This window comes from Zalophus californianus, chromosome 15, assembly GCF_009762305.2.
Source record: "Zalophus californianus isolate mZalCal1 chromosome 15, mZalCal1.pri.v2, whole genome shotgun sequence".
In the NCBI taxonomy this organism is placed as follows: Eukaryota; Metazoa; Chordata; class Mammalia; order Carnivora; family Otariidae; genus Zalophus; species Zalophus californianus.
In genome coordinates, this window is record NC_045609.1 from 8,919,633 (window position 1) to 8,945,022 (window position 25,390).

At 40.2% G+C, this 25,390-nt stretch overlaps 1 protein-coding gene across 5 annotated transcripts; it reads right to left on the reverse strand.

Moving 5' to 3' along the window:
• Positions 1 to 1,109: 1,109 nt before the first annotated feature.
• ZNF248 (zinc finger protein 248) lies at positions 1,110 to 24,651 on the reverse strand. 5 transcript variants are annotated; one of them, XM_027594167.2, is made up of 7 exons: positions 24,565 to 24,651; positions 23,720 to 23,791; positions 22,911 to 23,012; positions 22,769 to 22,810; positions 13,153 to 13,279; positions 12,770 to 12,865; positions 1,110 to 8,176 (listed from the first exon to the last, which is right to left on the reverse strand). In XM_027594167.2, exons 4-7 carry the CDS (start codon positions 22,781 to 22,783, stop codon positions 6,681 to 6,683), a joined length of 1,734 nt encoding a protein of 577 aa, XP_027449968.1. In that variant the 5' UTR covers positions 22,784 to 22,810; positions 22,911 to 23,012; positions 23,720 to 23,791; positions 24,565 to 24,651; the 3' UTR covers positions 1,110 to 6,680. The 5 variants fall into 5 exon arrangements, with proteins under 5 accessions (XP_027449968.1, XP_027449936.1, XP_027449952.1 ...); XM_027594135.2 differs by having other exon boundaries at positions 1,111 to 8,179; XM_027594151.2 differs by lacking the exon at positions 23,720 to 23,791 and having other exon boundaries at positions 1,111 to 8,179; positions 24,565 to 24,623.
• Positions 24,652 to 25,390: the final 739 nt, after the last annotated feature.

Consider the following 25,390-nt stretch of genomic DNA (forward strand, 5'->3'; position numbering starts at 1 on the left):
CTGACTTCAAAAAAAAAAAATCCTTCCGTGGACAAGTTTTAGAGGGTGCTCCAAAATAATGAGAAAGGGAATCATATTAATGTGGAATAATATGTTATAAAGTGAAAAAAGCCATTAGGTATAGTTCTCATTGTTGCTGTAAACAGAGATAAAATATACAGATTCTTATTATGAAGAGCACATAAATCAAGAAGATACTGTAATACTTCTATGACCAACTATTATAAAATGAGCATCTCAGTTAAAATGAGGCTAAAGGACCAAAGGTACTGCAGGTCCTACGGCCGCACACCCCCGAGTGCTGACTGCGGCAGCCAGCCCCGGGGGAAGTGGGGAGCGGCAGGCAGCAACGGTCCACTCGGTGCTCCTGCTCTTGTTCCCCATCCTGGGCCTGCCCATGCTGCTAGGAGGTCTGGCTGAGGCCTGTGAGCTCTGCTCCAGAGGAACCCTGTGCCCTGGTGTCCGGTAGCCCAAGACCTCTCCCCCAAACCCATTTACTGACCTCCTGCCCCAGCCCAGGAACCCCAAAACACAGACCCTGGGTCCATCTGCAGCTTATCTTTTTGCAAACCCTGCCTGACATAAAACAATAAAACTAGAAACTTACAAAATAAATAAATTATAAATAAAAATAAAATGAAGCTAAGGACATGAGCCAACACTGAGCAAGAAACTGAATATGAGCAGTCAATAGTGTTGAACTGCTCAATGTCTCTAGAAAATCAATTCAAGATTATGTAAGGTTGGAAAAGCCCGTAAAAGAATAGGATCCATTATGGAAATGGGTTTGGAGAACTCACGTTTCCAAACTTTGGGTGGATCTGAAATTCATATAGCTTTTCTGGAGTCAAATTCATCAGAACTGAATATGAACTTACTTTTAATCCAGAAATTACAGTTTTAGAAAGAAATCCAAAGAAGAAAACTTGGAGGAGTGTAGAAAGGTGTATGCCCAAAGGTATTCCTCCACAATGTTAATTTATAGTAATAAAAATATTGGAAGTCACCTAAGTGCGTATCAATAGGTTATAGGCAAAACGGCATTGATCCCTAAGAGAGAACCCTAGGTGGTCATTAAAAACGAGCACCTAAGGGCTGAAAAGCCAACATGGACAAGATGTTAATCACATATTCTGAAGTGAAAAATGGGAATTTACAGTATATATGTTATCCTAATACTGTGTGCGTGAGTGTGCATTTCCAAAAAGAACACTGAAATAGAAGCAGCCAAACCAAACACCAGAGACAAAACTACAACCCACCTATGGAGAACAACAGGGAGCAGTATTACTATTAATTTTCCCATATAAGTAAAATTGAAGAACACATTTCAGAGAATGTAGTCTATGACTTCTGTTTAATATTAAAGTCATTTTATTTATATTTTCTAAGCATGATTACTTTCTCTTTGTTACCTAACAGCATGCTGTTTCATAGGTAAAAGTTTTTCACAACCTCCCATAGTATCTGCTCTTCTAAAGTTACTGAGGTTCAGGTATGTTTTTCATCACAACCATTAGCAGTTTTAAAACTTGTGGATACATTTTATAGGAATTTTTAAATGTTTCAAACTATAAAAATATATAATACCTGCACAAATCACCGAATTGTCTGGGAAGGAAAGACCCCCAAAAACATAAACAATAGTTGTTCATCCATAGGCTATTAAAAATTACATGGTTTATTTCTCTTCAGTAGCAATTACAAATACAGTTTTTGCAAATCACTGGGCATGACAGCTTTAAAGTTGTCTAACTCCAGGCAACAACATATCATTTGGAAATGGCATGGATACTTTTGCTTGCAATATACAATTTTAATATTGACAGTATTTCTGATTTGCCCAAGTCAAATGCCCATGAGTCCGGTTTAAGGAGGTAAACAAATATGGATTAAAACACATGGAAAAAGGCCTAGGATACATGCTGAACTAAAAACCAAGTTATTTTAGGAGAGGCAAGTATTGAGAGGCGGGGGAGAAGATTCATCTGTTACATTTTCCTTAGAGTATTTATGGCCTCCTCCCCCAACACGGGTACCTGGTGTGGACCACTGGCACAGGAGCACCCAGTCCCAGGAAGGCTCAGGAAGCAGGACTAGCCCCTGGGCCCTCGTCACAGTTGCCATGCTTCTCCAAGTTCCTTTTCTAGTTTAAAGTATGTGGTTGGAGACCCAAAAGAGCAGGACATGCCTTCACTAGGGGCTGGAGTTCAAGTAGTTCTAAACTCCCCTGCTGTCCTCTGACGATGTGACCTTCTTTGGGTTGGGTGGGGGGGGGGGCGGCTGAAACAAGGGAGAATTTTTGGCCTGTGTGTCACTCCAAGTAAGCTGAAACTGAGGCCTGCTCTTTCAGATGGGGTTAACTATTCCCATCTTTTATATGAGGAAACTGAACCAGAGAGGCTCAACCATCCCAAACTACGGACTCCAGACATGGTTGAGCAGGCAAGATATCCAGCATCACCCTTCCAATTCCTCAAGGATCTGAGGGGACCTTACTCTTAAAAAAGTAGTGTCTAAGTCAGTTCTTCGTTGTCTGAAAGAGAAGCCTGGGGAAGTGCAGAGTCTGAAAGGCGGTGCAGGTGGGGAGGGGGAAGGAGGTGGGAGATTACGTAGTGTCCCATCACTCAGTGGTACATGAAGATTCTGTGGAAATAATGGGAATCAGAACAGGCTAAGCCTTCCCCAGAAACACATGGGATGAAGGAGTTGGGCAAGGGCAGCTACAACTGCAGGTGCCTACTGGGAGCAACAAGCGGCGTGGTTGAGGGCATCTAGGATACCCAGGGGTTGAACCTTTCCAGAAGCGATGGCTCTACCCTTCCCCACCAAGTATAGGCTGGATGTGAAGTGACAGGGCACACCGGGCAAGGGGAGGCTAAGTTCCACACAGAAAATGGGACTAATTCCCAAAAGACAGGTTCTAGAGAATTTACCAGGAAACAATTTCCAGGCACTAGGAATGTGAATTGCTTAGTCATTTCAGAAAGCCATACCTATGACCCAGCCACTCCTTTTCTGACTTTGCACTTGAGCATTAGTTTTTAAGTTCTGGGAGATGACCCAATCACTGGCTGTGAAATCAGTTTAGTATATGGGAATAAGCATTTCTTTTAACAGAATGTGGTACAGCACAAAATAAAACATCGAAGTATATTACAGGTAATTAGGGTGTTGTTTCAGGAAACAAAACCATAGGTACCTAAAATTGTTGGTTATACATGTACATGTATTACACACACACACACTCTCTCTCTCTCCCTCTCTCTCTCTCCCTCTCCAGATAACCAAATGGCTCACTCCCTCCACTGTAGCCTTCCCAGTGAGGTCATCTCTTCTCCATGCTATGCAGACTCAGACATCTCTCTGACAACTTTTCCTATTTTCATTTTATTTTACAGCACTTATTGCCATCATCTTCTCCCTTGCAGACATTTTCCTGATAGAGGACTTCTGATAGCAACAAGGACACAAACTATCTGGTCACAATGACTTGTGAAAAAATAGTCTAGGATGAGTTCTCATTGGCCTATTTTGTAACAAATGACCATTCCTGGATCAATACAAATGCGGGTCCAGGAAGAGATGGTATCATCTGGTCAACTCTTATGTTCACAAGGATGGGCTATCTCATGGGAAGAATGTAGAAAAGTTGCCTCAGGCAAACAAAAAGTAACAGCCACTACACATAATATTTAAGTACATGCTAAAAATGCCCTAGCAAGTGGACAAGGAAAAGGGTGAATTAATCAAACAATGCAGGGACAACTGGCTATTTATTTGGAAGAATACAGAGCTGCTTATCTCACAACACATGTAACAAGAAACACCACAGAGGGACATATGAAAAATGTCATTTAACATAATGTCTGCTTCATGCATGTCAACAGAGACATACCTGCCACAGTGCTCACTTCCAAAAGGAATTTACTTGTGACGATACAAAAGCACAATGAAGTAGAAATACTTAACTTTCAACTAGTAGAATAAGTTTATTTCTAATACTAAGACTTTACATAGGAATTTACAGAAATTAAAAAAACACCGTGCTGCTTATTATCCACTGGCTCCACCCAGACCTTCTCTCCACTTTCTCTGTGCCCACCTGGGCTAACCTGCAGATTGCATCTGGCTGGGTTCTCCAAAGGAAGGCACCAGCAATTCGGTGCCACAATTCTGGTGGGGACAATATCCCCTCGGAGATGGTCTCTCCTCCATGAGAGCAGCTCTTATTGGGCTCTGGTGATGCTAGTTTCTTTCCATCCTTTGCCCCTTTACGACTTAGAATGGTCACAGCTTCTGGGTGATGCTAGTCTCTAGGTGCTTCAGTATCCCTTGTTTCTGGCCCACACCACTGTAATACGTCTACCATTACAATCCTCTTGGTTGGGGTAGAATTCTGTTTTTCATTAGAAGCAGGGCTGATACAAAAGCTATCCTTGTATTAACTTGTCAAAAGAAGTCATTCTTCCCCCAAATCACTGTATAGAACATGAATACTTAGAACTAAGTACTCGTTTGTACCAGCTGGAATACCTTCAGCTAGAAGTAACAGATAGCCTTAAAGAAAAATAAGCAACTATTATTACCACAGTAACAGAAAGTCCTAGCCGAGAACAGGTCCAGATGGAGTTGTGCAGCTCAATGACGTCCCCTCTGAGCCAGGTTTTTCCCATTTTATCTACTGTTATCTTCAAGCTATTGCCCTTCAGGGCCACAAGCTATAATTTGGTATAACATACATACATGAAAAAGTCCAGCATAAGAGAGACAATCTCTCCTTGTGTCTTCTCATGTCACAATAGTTTATCACTAAGATCTTTCCCAGAAGTACCGCAGAATATTCTCCAAACATCTCAACAGAATCATTAGAATAGCATCTCCACGATTAACTTAGATTAATCTGGATTTACTCCTAAATCATCTGGGGGAAGAACGGAAAGAGAGACAAAACAGAGCCCAGCAAGTAAGAAGCAGAGTAGTGGGTGGGCAATGTCTCTTGGAACTGCTCATCACTGTGTTCCAAGGAGGTGTGGGAAAACAGTAGGACAAAGAAGGCAGGGACAGTGTGTGACAACCTATTATTTTAAATACGAATACATAGTTCCTGGGGCACATACAACAGATCATGCCTAAATAGATACGATAATGAAATACCAAGAGTCAGAAAGTGACATTCGAGTACATACCACTATTTTTTATTTGTGGAGTGCAGTGAGTATTCCTGTTCATAAATGGTGTTAACCTTTGCAAAATTCATGTAAATCCCACTGTTATTAACAGCACTTACAACATTATAGACTGACCCAGAGGCAGCTGAAAAACCTCAGAAAAATATTATTTGGCTTCTTTGGGAAGTAGTAGTAGATCGGTAACAATGGCCATACTAATTCCTATTTGCCAGCAACATCAGAGGGAAGGTTGGTGATGTGGTTGTAAAATAACATATACCGGCCAAATGATAAAGAGACTCAGGTAGTATTTACAATTAAGACTGGTGCAGAGGTAGTTAAGAAACCTCACAAAAACAAATTTGGGGTTCTTTACTGAAGAGGCAGTTCAGCAATACTGGCCATAGCCATTTGTTTATGTCAGGAAATGAGGGCGGGGGGTATGTAGTTTGTACTTTAAATTGTCCAGATATATTTTCATATATACACAGTGGTGTGCTGGTAAGTATTTGACAACAGGTTCTCTGAGAAAATAAAAACCCTGGTTTGTAGAGTTTGCCAATTTCCAGGGCATAAATGCTCCCACTAAAGCCAAGCTACCAAAAGGACGACACTGAGTGCAGAGGTGGGAAGAGATGTGCAGTAGCACATTAGATGGTATTTTTACCATGAGACTCGATAATATAAGTAACCTAAAGAACAAAGAGCAAAATGTTATAAAATAATTAAGAAGTGGAGTGCTGTGTATTTATTACCTTTTTAATATAATTTTTAAATAATGACTATGTTTAACAACTGGCTCACAAAATTCCCGAAAATTTAACCATTGGCAGCTGCAAGCCAGTGTGAGCTTACTCCAACACACCACTGTGTACGTGTGGGTTCATGTGTATAAATATATTTACATATACATATATATACATATATAATTATATCAACCTATAAAGACACTGGTGGTATTTAGCGTGGGACATACTAATATAGACCATAATAGCTATTTAATTAAGGGATATTTTCTCTTCACAAGTATGTTGGACTCCAATATGCAAATCAAGCATACCTCTAACTTCTGCTATATTACTATACCCACATCAGGCCTGCAAACATCAGGCCTGCAAAACAAATATTTAATATTGTTGTGACTCAACTTTTTTTAAGCTTCAGATTCCACTGTGAATATGGGTATGAATGAATACCATCCACTATATTTACAATAAAATTTGGTATCACATCTGGAATATGACACAACAAATTCTAGACAAAGATTTCTACCACATTCCTTAAGTGAATAAATTTCCCCTCAATATAAATTTTCTGATGAAAAGCTTCAGTTTTTCTTGAGAGCTTTCACATATTCAAAATATCAGTAAGGTTTTATGCTAGTATTAATTATCTGAAATACGATAAGACATCGCTTTCTAGTAATGTGAGGCATTCTTTGGGCTTCATTCGTCTCATTTTTAAAAATGGTGTAAGAATTTGAAAAGGGCGGGTGAAGGTTTCTGGACATCAGGATGTTGAAAGAGCTTTCACCCTTGTGTGAATTCTCTGGTGTTTTGTAAGTACCGACCTCTGACTGAAGGTTTTTCCACATCCATCACACTCATAGGGCTTCTCTCCTGTGTGAGTTCTCTGATGTTTAGTGAGAGCTGATTTTTCACAGAAGGTTTTCCCACACTCGTTACATTTATAGGGTTTCTCCCCTGTGTGAGTTCTTTGATGAACAATGAGGTTTGACTTCACACAGAAGGACTTCCCACATTCATTACACATAAAGGGTTTCTCTCCTGTGTGTGTTCTCTGATGGACAGTTAGGGCTGACCTGTGGCAGAAGGATTTCCCACACGTGTTACATTCGTACGGTTTCTCCCCTGTGTGTGTTCTCTGATGTTCTGTGAGGTTTGACTTTACACAGAACGTTTTTCCACATTGCTTACATTCATAGGGTTTTTCTCCTGTATGTGTTCGCTGATGGTTGGTAAGGTGTGGTTTCTGACAAAAGGATTTCCCACATTCGGTACATTCATAGGGTTTCTCTCCTGTGTGTGTTCTTTGATGTTGAGTGAGGTTTGACTTCTCCCAGAATGTTTTCCCACATTCACCACATTCAAAGGTTTTTTCTCCTGAGTGACCTCTTCGAAGCTGGGTGAGATGTGACTTCTTGTTGAAGTTATTTCCATTTTCATTGTGCTCATAAGGTTTTTTGCCCATGTGTACTATCTGACGTTTAAAGAGGGTTGACTTTTCCCACGTTTTAGGACCTACTTTATATTCGTGGGGAATCTTTCTTGTATAGGTTCCCTGATGGATAATGAAAGTTGAGTTATCACAGAAGGTTTGCCCATATTCATTGTATTCATAAGGAGTCTCTCCTGTAAGAGTTCTCTGATGTCCCAATCTTAAATCTGTATAGAAGGACTTCCCACAAATATTGCATTCATATGGCTCCATCTCCAAATGAGTTCTCTGAGATAAACTGAGTTCTAAACTGTGGATGAAGGTTCTTCCACATGCATTATATTTACAAAGCGTCTCTCCTATCTGTATTTTCTTGTTTGTGAAAAAGGCCGCTTCCTCATGGAAGGCTTGTCCGTCTTCATTATACTCAGAAGGCGGGTCAAAAATTGGCTGACTGAGGTCGTGGCTATGATTGAGCACATTCCTTTTTTGACTATATTTATAAGATTTCCCTCCGGGAGGTGTTTTCTCATGCTTAATATCAAGGAGCAATTTCTCATATACATTAAACTCATCAGGCTTCTTCCCAGAATAGCTCTTTCTACTAATAATTAAGCCTGAAATATTTTTCAAACTCATTTCACACGAGTCACATATCTTACATGGAAAATTTCTTGAAGGAACAGAATCTGTGCCCAGACTGAAAGCTTTTCTTACTCTATCACCACTATCTACATTTAATGTTTTGTTGGTGGTGAAAGCAAGTTGCCAAAAATGTTCGTCTTCATTGTCCTGGCTGCTCTCTATCAGGTCATCAACTTTCCAGTCTTCTAGAAATGAGAAAAATAACCACATCTTATGAATCCTAGTACACTTCTAATGGGACTAAACTCACACAAACACCCTTTCATGTAGTCGATTCTTTTCTTTTAGGCTCAGTTTCCTGGCGTGAACTAAATCCAAGCAAAGGTTTCCTTTATCCTCCTGGTCTCAGTGGAAAGTAAATACATGCTACAGTGGAAACAGGAAATGGAAACTGGCAAGGACATTTAACATTTTAAATATAAAACCTTCAAAACTGGACGGAAAAGGGTGAAAATTCGAAACTGGGAGTGGCTGATGCAGGGAAACTCAGCGAATGGGGTGAGCCGGACAGAGACACTTAACACTAAATAAAGTGATGTGGAGACTAGTGGACATGCCTTTCAGAGGAGGAACTATGTGTGGTGGAGACAGAACAGTTCCAACCTAATCCCCTCACATACAGATTCCTGGGGTAGGATTCTGGCTGGAGCACATGATTCTACTCTGCGCACCAACACCAAACTTCCTCGGGTTCAACCAAGAAGTACTATAGCCCAGCATCTAGTTTTTCTTTTAACTTATTTTATAAGAAATAATTTTTTTTAAATGCTGTAAGACGCAGACTAGAGAAAGTGAAATAAAATCAAGACACACGGTGAGCAAGCTCTCACAGCTTGACTACTATGGTAGGATTCTCACTAGTATACATGCTGCCCGTCCTTTTTTCCCCTCCATTTGATTTATAAGCATCAACATAAATTTCTGAAAGCGCCTACTTCCTCATTTTTTAAGGAACACTGCTTTACCTCAGACTCTCACTCTCCATCTAGCTGAGATTCACTACACCACAAATATCCAAAAGGAAATACAAAACTGATGAGGGGCAGGCCATCTCTGCGGAAGGACCAGGTTTACTTTGTTTTCTCACAGCTGCTAATGAATCTGTCCTGACTATCAAGTCATACATTGATTCACTTCAATCTGCCGGATTACTTCTCCCCAAAGCCATTCTATGTCTGAGGCAATGTTGATCTCTAAGTCTGCTTTTATAACTAGGTTTATCTTTTCTATCAAGGTTTTCTGCTTTTATATCTAGCCTCATCTGTAGTTTTTACCTACTGGTGAGACCCATAAGGATGTTTCTCTATACAGTTCTGAGACCACTGGTAAACTTTATCATAACAATCCTTGGCTGTGCTTCACTGTTGCCACCCAATGCAACAGCGTCAATCACGTGAGAAAAAACTTCGATGGCAGTCCTGAGCCCACTGCTCCAAGGGCCAAATAGTAGTAATTATTAGCCAGCAAAAACAAATCAATGCAAAACAAACTTTCTGCCAACTGGATTCAAAGTAAGTGTCCAAGCCACCACATCACATGTCCAAGTAACAGTATTTCTGTACAGCTCCAGATGGGCCTCTCATAAACCACTCACTCCCATAAACACAATGCAAACTGCATTCCAGCCCTGGCTCTTCCTGGAACCTGGACATCTTTCTGGATATGCTGCTTTCTTTCATTGAAAATAAGCCAAAAAAAAAAAATAATAAAGAGAATAAATGCCAACAAACACTGCAACACCCCATCCACTTTCATCCTTCACTCAGTCTTTAAAAGTTTACTGCCTGTAAAATTCACCATAATTTGGTGATGAAGTTCCTTGCTCAATGCTACACCCTTTGTCAAGACCACAGTCTAGCTCTTGGCAGGTGTTACCAAAATCCTGCTTCCTCTGACCTCACGAAAGAGACAGAACATGAATAATTCATAAATGCAATGTGCATATGAATTATTTCCAACCTGTATGTGATGAACTGTAATACACGAGGACAAAATGGGAATGTGCTTTTTGGAAAAGTACTACAGAATGCTTTCTGAATGGATGAAAAAGAGTGATCTCTTCCAAACTTGACTTCAGTTAATCAAAAAAGTAATTAGTAAATTATCAGAATTAGGAAAAGAAAGGGCCTTTTCTGTGGGAAAACAAAATCTCAATAAAGAAAGAAACCCTAAGCAAGAGTAATATGATTAGTTCTGAGTTTTGAGGATGTAGCCACTAGTGGGTCATAAAATATGGGTTACTTAAATTACAGGGAAAAAAAAGAGCTCTAATTTAAAGTAAGTGAGATAATAACAAGCCATTACTATGTACCATTCAATGTTTAAACACTTTATACGTACAATATTAAATATCTGAAAAGCAAAGTAAACAAGAATGAAAGTTGTAGACAGAAGAGAAAGCATTTATACACGAAATTTAAAGATACAAGAGAGGATGGGGTTTAGAGGAAATTCTGGAGAGCAGAGAGAAAGGAACGAGACAGGTAGAATAGGAGGACCACATTATCATAGTCAATGAAAGGAGACTTTAATTTTAATTTCATTTCTTAATAAGTAGCAACTTTGCCAGGCTAGTGAAAAATAAATCGGATGCTTCAGGTAAGAAAATAAAAATCATTTAGGGATTAGATCAAGCCAGGAAAGAAAGAACACACAGTTCTGGTTTTGAGTGGGATCAGTGAGACGTGAGAAAACAAAGAGACGGGAAAGCTGGTTTTAAAAGGCAAGCGACCCAGGAGTTTGAGGACACTAGCAATTGGGGATAATGGGTTTAGTGCACTGACCCCGGAGCTGCCATGTAAGATAGTAATAGGATGCTAGGATATTCCTTATTGGATTCCTGAGAAACAAGGCTCCCCAGTTTTCATGGTGCTCAGACTGTTCCTCCTCAAGCTCCTCTCGTGATGAGATTTAATAGATTTTCAGGCCTCGCAGAAGAAGAATTGTTCCAGGACCACTGCTCTCATGTGCAAACCACCACTTTCTAGGAGTCTGCAAACTATGACTGCTGAGCAAAGGTCCTTGAACTACGACTGTTTTTTCCGTTTTTAGAGGGAAAAGACAGAAGAGGCAGTAGGGAGGAGTGAGGAGGGAGAAGAGAGAGGGGAGGAGAGGGAAAAGGAGAACCAGGCAAGAGGAGGAGGAGGAGGAGGAGGAGGGGGAGGAGGGGGAGGAGGGGGAGGGGGAGGAGGAGGAGGAGGAGGGGGAGGAGGGGGAGGGGGAGGAGGAGGAGGGGGAGGAGGAGGAGGAGGAGGGGGAGGAGGAGGAGGAGGAGGGGGAGGAGGACTCACATCCAGACTGCATGTGACCCACCAGACCTAAAATATGTGCTACTGTCTTCACATAAAAGACCACCAGCCTCTGATCTGGAAGCCCTCAGCCAACCTTGTGCCTTTACCACCACCCACAGCTGACGCCTCACGCACGGGCACTACTGGCTCTGGCCTCAGCCACGTGCACCACACTCGCACAGAACCAACATCCTTTTCAACGCACAGCCTGGGCTCTAGCAGTTCTCTCCAGCTTCTCATGTCCAAGTTTAGGTATGTCGTAAGTCCCCTATCATCTCATTTCCTCTCAGTAAATGGCCCCTGATTTACCCATTTGCTTAAGACAAATCAGTCGAGTCATACTGGACTCCTGGCTCTCTTCCACACTATCAATCCAACAGCAAATCTTGTTGGCCTCATCCTCAAGATCTACATACACACCTACCACTCCTCAGCACTTCCAACATCGCCTAAGCCATTATCCTCTCTCCTGTGGAGTATATAATAGTCTCCTAAGTGGTATTCCTTCCTTGCTCGTGCCTGAGCACCACCTAAACACCAGACTGTATTTACTGCATACACTATAAATCAGATCTGATGACTTAATCTGACTTACATTTACTCAAAAAAAAAAAAATACAATGATTTCTCACATCACTCAAAATAAAATTACCATGGTCCATGCTACTTATGACATCACCTCCTATCACTCTCCCCAACACGTATTCACCTCCAGCCACAATGGCCTCCTTGCCATTCTTCAAACAGTCTAAGAACACCGCTGAGAGGTTTGGCACCTGCCTGGAACAGCTCACAGTTTCACTTCACTAGGGTCTCATCCCTCCTTTGGACCTCATCAAACAGGTTTTCTCCAACTTCCTTACCCATTAGCACAGGCCATTATTCTCTACCCCTTCCCCACTCCTTTAACTCTCTCCACAGTGCTTACCACCACAAACACTGTATGTACACAGTCACACACATACACTTGTGCACGTGCGCACACACACATACTTCTTGTCCCTCACTGTAATACACACTCCATGAAAAAGGGATGTTATTCTTTTAATTACCTAAAAACATAACTGGATCATAGTGGGTACCCAACACATATTTGTTAAATGAATGTGTTAAGTATAGCATGAATACACACCAGATAACAAAAGGTGTCTGAAGAGAATAGAGGGAAGGTGAACAATTTTAAAAGATAAGCTAACCAAGAAAAATCACCTAAGATGAAGCCAACTTAGTTTGCATTATAGGTATTAGTAAATCACTCTAAAATATCATAGGACAAAGGAAAGCATTTATGAGGGCAAACTGACATGTGGAGGAATGTGATTAAGGTAATGGAGGGATGTGAGCCAACTGTCCTTTGTCACTTCCAAAGGTCTAAAGTTTAAAAAAGAAATTTCTGAAGAATATTTCACAAGTGATAAACCCTAAACCAAAGGCCTAAGATCTCATTCCGTTGTCTTCCATCTGCCTGTGAACTCACTCTCTCACCTGGGTGGCACTGGCTTGGGAATCCTGCCTCTAATATCCAGGGCTCTTCTCCTTGCTCTATCTTGAAGACCACTTCTGGCTTAGTAATGCAATATCCTGTTGAGAAAAAATAATACCAGATGATGGCTAAATAGCCTGGCTTCAGGGACTCTGAAAAAATGATGGGGAAGAAAGGTACAGCCTCAGGAACTGCCCAAGGGAGATGCCCAAATGAACCAACCCCTGAGGAGGTTAAGAACACAGCATTCTTTATGGTGGCCAGAGAAACTGGTCATCTCAGGACCTTGAATCTCAAGCATCAATCAAAATTCCACAGGCAGTTCATATGTTTCAACAACTAGAAATGCATGCTACGGGTTGTCACAAGGAAAAAAAATTCTTACCTACTGAGACAAAATGGCTGTAATTTTCTAGAATCACATCTCTGTATAGTATCTTCTGAGCAGGATCCAGCAGATACCACTCTTCCTGAGTGAAGTCCACACATACATCTTTGAATGACACTTGTTCCTGTAATGGTATATTCCTTTTCTATATGAAGCTGTCAGAACCATATGACATGGAAGAAATTTAAAAGAGCTAATCTCTTTAGAGTTTGCTAAAAACTGACACATAGGATGCCTTCTTTTGTGTTATTTACTATGTAGGATAAAAGAAATATCTCGTACAAACCAAGTTTCCACTAAAGGCTTAGAACTGTTCCCCTTGCTGCAAATACTACTGATGAAAACAAACACACACCATTCCTGTTCTCAAAGTGCTTATGATGTGATGAGGAGATATATACATTAACATTTATTAAGTTATACACAAGAGGTAGCATGATGCACACAGTAGACTGGAAAGGAAAGCAGAGCAAGAAAAAATTAGTTCTTTAATATTATCATTTATATGATAGAAAAAATAGACAATAAAACAGACAAAGCAGACCAGAAGGGGACCCAGATACTGGAAATAATAAACAAGAACTTCAAAATGGATTATGATTAATATGTTCAATAAAACAGGAAAATATGAACAAAATAACTGGGAGAAGTTCAATGGATATATGGTATGTGTACTGTGCAGAAAAAAATTACTAGAGCAGGCTGAGACTGGTCTGCTTTGAAAGGTCTGCTGCTATAAGGGTATCCCTTGGCTGGCACCTGGGAACTTAAATTACCTAATAAGAATGGTTCACTGAGCCTAAACTGTTTGTGTAAGCAATATGGTTTATACTGCACACATGCATTCCTTCTAAGTCTGGAAGTTTCTGTGCCAAGCAGAGAGTACCAATGTGATCAGCTCCTGATTAAAAACATTGAGCCCTGAGTGTCTACTGAGCTTCCGTGGCAGACATTTCATGTTTGTTGTCAATCTCATTGCTAGATTTGGGAGAAAACTCTTAGAAGTTTGCTCCTGGCTTCCTCTCAACTCTGCTCCATGTGTGCCTTTTCCCCTTATTGATTCTGCTTTATATTCTTGCACTTTAGTAAGTCATAGCCATAAGTAGAACCACCTGCTGAGTCACCCTAGTAAGTCACTGAGCTTGGGGATGGTCTTAGGGACCTCTGATAGATGTGTATACAGACACATACGTATACACATACATACATAGATAAAATGGGCATTCTAGAGCTGAGAAATACAACACTGGAATTAAGAACTCATTAAATGGGTTCAAAATCCTATTAGAGAAAACATATATCAATCTAACAACAATCTAAACATGTATGTATCTAACAAAAGGGTACCAAAATACATACCTCCAAAACTGATAGAACTGAAAGGAGAAATACACAAATTTATAATCCTAGGTGGGAGGCTTCAACACTCCTCTGTCAATACTGAGAGATCAAGGAGGCAGAAAATCAGTAAGTATAAAGATGACCTGAACCACACTATCCATCAACATGATCTAATTGAGTTACAGAATACCCCATCCAAAACAATAAAACACAGATTTTATCATTCTATTCTAGCTCATATGTAACATTCACCATGACAGACCATAGTCTTGGCCACAAAACACACCTTAACAAATTTAAAAGAACAGCTATCATACAAAATACGTTCTCTGACTACAATGGAATAGAAATCAATAAACAAGAAATAGCTGGGAAATCACTTGAACACTTGAAAATTAAACAACACATAAATAACCTATAGTTCAAAGAGGTCTCGAAAGAAATTTTTAAACATTGTACATGAAATAAAAATAAAAATACCACTTATCAAAATTTGTGGGATGAACTGAAAGCAGTACATAGAGGGAAATTTATAGCAGTGTATATATTAGAAAAGTTTCCATCTTAGTACACTATAGAAGAAAAGTAAATTAAGCCAAAAGCAAGCAAAATAAAGGAAATATTAGAATATATCAATGAAATTGAAAACATGAAAAAAAAAGAAAATTAATGACACCAACAGATGCTTCTTTGAAAAGATCAATAAATTAACAAACTTCCAGAAAACCTAACCAAGAAAAAAGAGAAAAGAAACAAATTGTGAATCTCAGAAATGAAAGGTCAACACTACTGATCCTAAGGACATTAAAATAATGAGAATACTACAAACAATTCTATTCCTGAAAAATTAACTTAGTTGAAATGGATAAATTCCTTAAAAGACACAGCTACCAATTCATACAAGGAGAAATAGATAACCTGAACAGATCTATATCTGTTAAAAACAAAATTGAATTACTAGTCAAATCACTCCCAAAATACAAAGTACTAAGCTCAAATGGTGTCACTAGTGAATTCTACTGAACATTTAAGGAAAAAATACTAATTCTCCACAATCTCCTGCAGTAAATAACACCTTCAAACTCATATTATAGGGCCAACATTACCCTGATTCTAAAACTAGATAAAGACATGAGAAACTAAAGACCAATATCTCCCATCAGCAAAGACACAAAAATCCTCAAATATTGGCAAATCAAATCTGACAATGTATACAATGAATTATAAACCATAACCAAGTGGAATTTATTCCAGGTATGGAAGGCCAGGTCAATGTTAATAATAATAAAAAAAAAAATCAATACAATCCAGCACATCAATAAGCCAAAGAAGAAAAATTACATGATCAAATCGATTGATGAAAGAAAAGCATTTGACAAAATCTAACAGCCATTCATGATGAAAATTCTCAGCACACTAGGAATAGGGGGAATTCTCTCAGCTTGATAAAGACCATCCACAAAAACCTTACAGCTAACACCATATTTAATGTTAAGAGACTGGACACTTTTCCCCTAAGGGCAGGAATAGGGCGAGGATGTCTTATCTCAATACTCCTATTCAACTCTGTACTAGAAGTCCTAGCTAGTGCAGTAAGACCAAAACCAAACCAAACCAAACCAAACCAACCCCAAACCAGAAATAACACATATGTGATTGGCTCTGTATCCTGTTTCATTGATCTATCTATTTTTTGTGCCAGTACCATACTGTTTTGATTACTATAGCTTTGTAGTATATCTGGAAATCTGGGACTGTGATCAATTTGTGAAATAAATCCAGCTTTGTTTTTCTTTCCTAATATTGCTCTGGCTATTCAAAGTAGAACAGAACAGGGACGCCTGGGTGGCTCAGTCGTTGGGCCAACATTACCTCAGGTCATGATCCCAGGGTCCTGGGATCGAGCCCCGCACTGGGCTCCCTGCTCCGCGGGAAGCCTGCTTCTCCCTCTCCCACTCCCCCTGCTGGTGTTCCCTCTCTCGCTATGTGTCTTTCTCTGTCAAATAAATAAATAAAATCTTAAAAAAAAAAAAAGTAGAACAGAACAGAGAGACCAGAAATAAGCCAACAGTTATATGGTCAGCTAATCTTCAACAAAGGAGGCAAGAATATCCAATGGGAAAAAGACAATCTCTTCAACAAATGGTGTTGGGAAAATTGGACAGCTAGCTACATGCAAAAGAATGAAACCAGACCACTTTCTTACACCATACACAAAAATAAACTCAAAATGGATTAAAGACCTAAATGTGAGACCGGAAACCGTAAAAATCCTAGAAAAGCACACAGGTAGTAACTTCTTTGACATCAGCCATAGCAACTTCTTTCTAGATATGTCTCTGAAGAGAAGGGAAGCAAAAGCAGAATCAGACTTTGGGACTACACCAAAACAAAAAGCTTCTGCACAGCAAAGGTAACCATCAATAAAACAAAAAGACAACCTACTAATAGGAGAAGATATTTGCAAATGATATATCCGTTAAGGATTTGATATCCAAAATATATAACTCAACACCAAAAAAACCCCAAATAAGCTGATTAAAAACTGGGCAAAGGACCTGAATAAACATTTTTCCAAAGAAGACATTCAGATGACCAAGAGACACATGAAGAGATGCTCAACATCACTAATCACAAGAGAAACTCAAATCAAAACCACAATGAGATATCACCTCACACCTGTCAGAATGGTTAGAATCAAAACAAGAAATTACAAGAGTTGGTGATAATGTGAAGAAAAAGGAACCCTTGTGTACTGATGGTGGGGATGAAAACTGGTTCAGCCATTATGGAAAACAGTGTGGAGGTTCCTCAAAAAATTAAAAATAGAACTATCCTATGATCCAGTAATTCCATTACCAGGTATTTACCCAAAGAAAAGGAAAACGCTGATTGGAAAAGGTATTTATATTGCAGCACTATTTACAGTAGGCAAGATGGATAAAGAAGATGTGGGGTGTGTGTGTGTGTGTGTGTGTGTGTGTGTGTAATGGAATATTACTCAGCCGGAGAAAAGAATGAAATCTTGACAATGCCAACAACATAGATGGATCTAGAGGGTATAGTACTAAGTGAAATAAGTCAGACAAAGACAAATATCATATGATTTCACTCATATGTGCAATTTAAGAAACAAAACAAAGCAAAAAAGAAACAAACAAAAAAAAGAGACTCCCAAATATAGAGAACAAACTGGTGATTATCAGAGGGAGGGTGGGTGGAAGGAGGGGATGAGACAATTGGGTGTATCACTGAAAAGGAAAAACAAACTCTCTTTATTTGAAGTCAATATTATTGTCTATGTAGAAAATCTCAAGTAACTTACAAAAAGAAAGAAAAAAATCTACTGGAAGTAATAAGGAAATATCAAAACATCACAGGATACAAGATCAATAAAAAAAGTCAACTGTTTTCCTGTATCTGAAAATACCACTTACAATTGCACCCCCAAAAAAGGTACTCAAGTATAAAATCTAACACAATATGTATATACAGAAAAACACACCAATCGATGGAAGAAATCAAAGATCTAAAGAAATGGAGAGATAGTCCATATTCATCAATAGGAAGACTCAATATGCCTAAGATGTCAATTCTTTCCAACTTAATCTATAAATTCAACACAATCCAAATAAAACCCCCAGCTATTTTGCAGATACTGACAAAATGATTCTGAAGTTTATATAGAAAGACAAAGGATCTAGAATAGCCAACACAATGTGGAAGAAAAATGAGAATTCACATTGCCTGATCTTAAGAGTTACAATAAAGCGGGCGCCTGGGTGGCTCAGATGGTTAAGCGTCTGCCTTCGGCTCAGGTCATGATCCCAGGGTCCTGGGATCGAGTCCCACATCGGGCTCCCTGCTCCTTGGGAGCCTGCTTCTCCCTTTGCTTCTCTCTCTCTCTCCCTCTCTCTCTCTCCTCCTCTGTCTCTCATGAATAAATAAATAAAATCTTTAAAAAAAAAAAAAAGAGTTACTATAAAGCTACCAGTAACCAAGACAGTGTGTTAGTGCTGAGAGAGACACATAGATCAACAGAACAGAACAGAGGGTCCAGGAATAGATCTACCAAAACAGAGGCAAATGTTTTTTGACAAAGACATAAAGGCAATAAAAGGAGAAAAGAGAGGCTTTCAACAAATGGTGCTTGAACAACTGGACACTCATGCAAAAGAAATCAACCTAGACACAGACCTTACACAAGGAATAACTAAAAATGAATATGAGGTCTAAATGTAAAATGCAAAACTTTAAACCTTCTAGAAGAAAATACAGAACAAATATAGGAGAAAAATCTCTGTGACCCTAGATTTGGTAATAAGTTTTTAGATACAACAGAAAAAGCATATTCCATGGGGGTGGGGGGAAGCACAGGTTGAATATTATTAAAAATAAAATCTGCTCTGTTAAAGACATTTCTAAGAAAATGAAAGACAAGGCACAGACTGGAAGAAAATATCTGCAACATATATATCTAATGAAGGATTTGCATCCAAAAACTACAAAAGAACACTTAAAGCTTCAAAAGAAGAAAACAAATGACCCAATTGAAAAATGGGCAAAAGATCTGAACAAACATTTCACCAAAGATATAAGGATAACAAATATATATATGAACAGATGCTCAACATCACCTATTAGTGGGAAAATGCAGACAACATGACATATTTATTAGAATGTGTTAAATTAAAATTTAAATCCAAAATTATGACAATACCAATTTCAGGTCCAGAATCAGAACAACAAAGATTCTGATTTGTAGTTGGTAGGAACACATATTGATACAGCACCTTTGAAAAAAACAGTTTGGCAATTTTTTGCAAAGCTATACATACATACATACATACATACATACAAAACTGACCCAGCAATTTCACACCCTATGTGTTTGAAAACTTATGTCTGCTTAAAAACCTACACATGCGCACCTTAATTCATAATGGCCCCAAACTGGAAGAATCAAGAGTCCATGGGTTAACAACTCTGAAATCATGTATGTGCATTCTGGAATTGAACTATTAAATAAATGAAATTCAGATGACGTTAGCTGGATTCTCATCGTTAGAGTGGAGATTACAGACAAACAAGGAGAGAAGGTTACAATGTTCCATATGGTAATGATTACAACAGGAGACAACAGTGTGAACTAAAACTTAGCTTAATATATAGATGGTTACATACTGAAATATTTATAGACACCTGTATATACATGAGAAAGTATACACGTGTATTTCCTCTTTCAGTTAGCTGAATGGGTCTGTGAGCAATGACACACCAGTAGCAACAGGCACACCTAGTCCCCAATCTTGGTTTCTCATACTATGCTCCAATGAAAAGAACCAGAGCTATTTAGAAAAAAAAAAAAAAAAAGGCTAATTCCAGAGCAGGAAAGACATAAGATGAACCTGGGGGAGGAAGGAAGAAGTATTCAAACAATAACGGGGTGTGTCAAAAGACACAGGAACCAACAGAAGGTACTTTTTAAACATTTTCTTATTTTTGAGAGAGAAGGAGAGGGAAACAGAGCATGAGCAGGGGGAGGAGCAGAGGGAGAGAGAGAGAATTTCAAGCAGGCTCCACGCTCAGCAGAGAGACCAGGACCCTGAGATCATGACCTGAGCCGAAATCAAGAGTCGGACACTCAACCGACTCAGCCACTCACGCGCCCTTAGAAGAGGCTTTTAATAACCAACCTGAAATAACTTGAGCAATGAAAGAAAACAAGGTAGCATTGTACTATAACCAAAATATAAAATAACTATCCATGAATTCATGCTGATATAAATAAATGGATTAGTAAATAGGAGAGAACAGGAAAATCTCCTATGAAGAATTCCTGATAATTTATGTAGATACTCCAGCAGGAAGGAGGTATCATGTAACTCCCCACTTCTTTCCAAAGAGTACAGTATGAAAACAGAGGAAACAAAGAGTAGCTTTACTGCTACTCGTGACCACATTACTTCAGCTAAGCGATCAACAGTGATACATCACCGTAGTAAGTCATGTTGACAACACTTACCCTTGATATGATGTCACCAAATGACATTATATCTCTGTGGTCTTCCTCCAAGAAGCCCATAACCTCAGTCTTACCATGAAAACAACAGCAGACAATTCCCAATTGAGGGACATCCTACAAAACACCTGAATGTATTCCTCAAAACTGCCAAGGTTATCAAAAACAAGGAAAGTCTGAGAAATTGTCACAGCCAAGGGGAGCTTAAGGAAACAACTAAGTGAAACATGGTATCCTGAAAGAGAAACCTGCATGGGGGAGAAAACACCAGGGTCAATTAGCAAAATACAAATTATATACCATAAAATAATAGTTTGCAACCCATGTAACAGACAAGCATTAGTATGCCTAATATATAAAGAGCTAAACACCGAAGAATAAAAAAAAAAAAAAGCCAGAAACCTAAGAGCAAAATGGGCAAAAGATATGAACAGAGGGTTCACAGAAACGTAAATACATCTTTCAGATACATGAAAAAGAAATTCAACCTCACTCATAGTTTAAAAAATTGCAAATACAAACTTCATAAAATACCACTTTTTATCTATCCATTGCCAAAATTCCAAAAGTTGAACCACATGTTCTATGGAAGAAGCTGTGGACAAAACAGCACTCACTCGGTGTCAAAGGGAGCGACACAAAATGATACCATAATCCCAACTGATCAAGTGTATCAATTATATTCACCCTTTGACCTGGCAATGCACTTCTGGGAATTTATCTGAGAGAAAAAACCTATATGTACAAGGTCATTCATTAGAACATGGTTTGTAGTGGCAAAAGGTTTGAAATAGCTCATAAGTAATAATCACCAGTTTAATAAACAATGGAACATCCATGCTTGAATTACTGTGCGGTTATAACAAAGAAAGAAGCAATCCATGTTCTGTTAACAGAAAGATGTTTGGGACAGGCTGAAAAAAGTGAAAAAAAGCAAAGAAAAAATGGAAAATCATGTAGAGACTCGCTACTCAAAGTGTGGTTCCCTAAGCAGCAGAGTCAGCTTCACCTGGGAGCTTTTTAGAAATGCAAAACCCAGGGCCCTACCAGATCCACTAAATCAAAATCTGCATTTTAACAGGATGCCAGTGAGGTACAGGTGCATCTAAGTTTGAAAAGCCCTAAGGATGATGGATTCCCTTCTAAATAAAAGTACGGGGCATACAAGAATATCTTTTAACTGAAAAAAGAAACACTGGGAGGACAAACAAGAAAGACAGGTATCTACAGTAGGATGACCATATGTTCCAGTTTGTCTGGGACTGTCCCAATATATGCCAGTTGTCCCATCATAACGTTATAGAACCTCTTTCATTCTCAGTGGAAGTTTCTCCATTTAGATGAGAAATAAATGTCACCATTCCTAGAGGGAACATCACTTAACCTTTTAACAATGTTAATATATTACTAATTCAAAATATTTTATTTAAAAAAAAGAAAGACAAAACCAGTCAGGAAAAAAGACAGACTGAAAAAAGCAGTGAGCCAACGATGGGTAAGCAATAAACCCAAGGAGAGGCAACGTCCGGGGCAAAAGGGAAAGACAACTTCATGAGGAACAGGAAGGGAATGTATCAGAGTTAAGAAAGGAGAGCTAGGAGGGAGGTGTCAGAGACAACAGAGACTGAGGACTATGCCATAGGAATGTCAAGTAAGACAAAGACAAAAACTGGATTTGACTACAATTTGGTGGCCTTTTCCAGAAATGCTTCAGGTGAGTGGTGGTGGTGAAGGAGCAAGAATGCATTCATGAGGTTGAAATGCAAATGAGAAATGCAGAGACCAAAACCAGAAGAGTCTGCTACTCAAGCTAGAAATACAAACAAGCTGACGCAAACACTTATGGAGAGTTATCTGGAGGATGTCTGGTCCCTCCATTCTGCCAGATCTTCAAAGTCGTATTCCTGGATTAAGCAGGACCATGAGAGAGCTGTCTACTCAAACCTCATTTTTGGTCCTCTGAAAAGCATCCACACATCTTTGGCATGGTGCTGTGTCTATCAGATGATTACAGGCAATTTCAGTGTTTTGATTAGAAAGATCAGAGAAAATTTCACAACTTGCACAACTCTGTAAAATTAAGAGTCCTACATCTAATTCTACCAACTCTTTGAATTTGCTACTCTCGACATATTTCCCTTCAAGTAATTCTTGCATAGTTTTCTTTTCTCATTGTAAAAATATGAATCCTTACAAACTTTAGAAAACTCATTTTAAAACAAAGTGGGAATAAACAAACAAAAAGCTCACCTGGGATCTGTTCATTTTCCGCTCTTAGTGAAGGAGGGAGAGCTGAGGAAGAAGGAAGGAAGAAGGAAGTTAGGAGAGACTTGGCCTGCCTTGCAGTTCCTGGATTTACCTGCCTACACAGCTCCACATACAAGATACTTACGTGTCCATGTGTGGCTCCGATATATGTTGAGCTTAGACATGATACTTTTCACTGAGTGAATGTAAACATTTGTTTCTTATTGATTTATTACCAATTTAGGTTCTGTGACACAGAAAAATTAAAAACATGAGAAGATGAGTTTAACATTTAACAGTAACCTAAAGGAGGAAACACTATGGATTTGTCAGAACTGATGTGGTAGGGAAAAATTAAAAATCTCAAGCCACATTGTTAATCTGTTTTCCTCTTAACACTGAATCCCTTGAGGTCAGATAATCCAAGAAACCTCTGAAAAAAAGAGATGGGGGTGTTTAAGGCAAGATAAAAAAAAAGTTTAGTTTGTTCTAACCTTCTTACAACTTTCAAAAGTCTTTGACTTAACAATGCAAAATGGGCAGTGGCTCGGGAATTTGCAGACCTGACTTTTAACCATGGTTCTGCAACTAACAAACTGCATGATCTTGGTCAGTCACCTTCTCAGACTCAAAATCTTTTTTTCATTTTTCAAATAAGGTCAAAACAGATAACCTGTTGCCTGCACTACCATCCTGTGCGTCTATAGAGCCAGGAGAGCGGGAACCTCAGCATCTTTCTAGATGCCATTCTCAGCATCTTTCTAGATGCCATCAACGATGGGAAATACTGAACGGAAAATGAGGGAAGTAGGGGGTGTTTGGGGAGGGTGAGAACAGAATTTCCTTCGCTATGGCTGGTGAGCCTTTCATTCCCAACCATGCCCTCACAAACTCTCCAAAGAGGTGACATTTCCTGTGTAACCTGCGTGCCCACCCCTCTCAGCTCCAGCTCACCTCGCTCTTCTTAAATTTGTCCCAGACCTTCCACCGTCACACAGCCTTCGATGGCTTCAGGATACTGTCATGCTTATACATAACAAATAACAAATGAATACATAATAAATAATAACTGGGGACCTGGGGAATGTTAGAGCCAGGAAAGGGCCTTGGTGGCTAGCTAGTCCAGCCTCTATCCTCTTCCATTGCACAAATGAGTTAACTGAGCAATGAAGGCCCTAGAGACTTGTCCAAGCTCCAGCCGCATGTATTACATAAATAACAAATAGCTAGCAAAATGTGAGTGCTCAGAACAATGCCATGCGGCAAGTATTACTGACATCCACACTTTACAGATAAGGAGACCGAGCCTCATGTCGACTATTCGATCAGAGCAATTCATTCACATCTGACGCCCTGCCAGCTTCTCCTACAACCGCGCCCCTCCTAGTAAGCCCGGCGCACATACGACGCACGCACACACGTCAAAACGTCAGGCGCGCACGCACGTCGCGCACGCGCACTCACTCCTTCCCGGAGCCCCACCCCCTCCCTGTGGGCCCAGCGCACACGTCACGCACGCGCACTCCCCACCCGCGGCCGCACGACGGCGCAGCCAGCTTAGCGCTGGGGCTGGACACCTGCGGGCCTTTCGAGCCCGCGAGCCCACGTTCCCACGCGGGACCCTGGTCCCTTAGAGATGCCCCCGCCCGCCGTCCCTTCAACTCTGCAAGCGCCGCTGACTCCTGGGGTCGCTCCGGTGTCCGCGGAGCTCCTACCCACCCCCCGGCCCCGCCGCCCCAGTCGGACCCCCGAGCCGCGCAGGGCCCCCTCGGTCCACGCCCCCACCCCCCGGGGCTCACCCGCAGCTTCCTCGCCGCGTGGACCCGGAAGCCAGGGAAGGTTTCCCACGAGGGGCTGGAGGCCGGGGAAGGACGAGCCGGGAGGAGAAGGCGGGGATGCACATGCGCAGAGGGAGGGAGCGGCGCGGCGCGGCGGCGGCGGGTAGCTGGAGCTCCGCTCCTGGCCGCTTGGGCTGGGAAAGTGCCTCTACCCTTAGAAGGGATGCCTCACCCCTTAGTCGTAAAAAGTAAGCTAATAGTACCGAGCTAGCAGGGTTTTAGTGAAGAGGCCTTTAGGACGTAGATCTAGCACGTAAATTGTTCAGTACCTCTCTCGAGATTGTCTTTCCCCGGTATACACCGTACCCATTTCTTGAGAAATCAGCTGGAGAGTTTCTGCCGACTTTGCCGAGTTGAGAGATTACTAGCTGAGATACTCAAGCCTGCTGCGTAGAGCCAGGCTTCTTTCTGTCCTTGCTCCTCGACCTGTGCATCAAAGCAGTGCGTCTTTTAGACACAAGCCGAGAGAAGGAAAGCTGTGCTTGAATTTCATTTATGTACCTGGTATCTGTGACCAGCGTGGTTATTCTCGAATGAGAGAAGCAGCGAGCTAGCAATTCGGTATTAATACTAAAAACCGTTCATGTGTAAAAAACTGTTCGTGTACCAAACTTGAAGAAAGCACGCTCTCCCGCAACCTCCCATTTACACTACCCCAACTTCCCCCAATATTAACATTTTACAGAGCCATGGTACTTTTATCAAAACTAGGAAAGTAACTCGGGTGCAATTCTATTAACTAATTACAGAGTTTATTCAGATTTCCACTAACGTCCTTTTACTGATC

What these genes read in the sequence shown, in the direction of transcription:
- ZNF248 (XM_027594135.2), bottom strand. An exon ending in CAGCCATTTTGTCTCAGTAG is followed by an intron (nt 12,866 to 13,152) that starts GTAAGAATTTTT and finishes TTTTCTCAACAG; the next exon opens with GATATTGCATTACTAAGCCA. An exon ending in CCCAAGCCAGTGCCACCCAG is followed by an intron (nt 8,180 to 12,769) that starts GTGAGAGAGTGA and finishes TCTCATTTCTAG; the next exon opens with AAGACTGGAAAGTTGATGAC.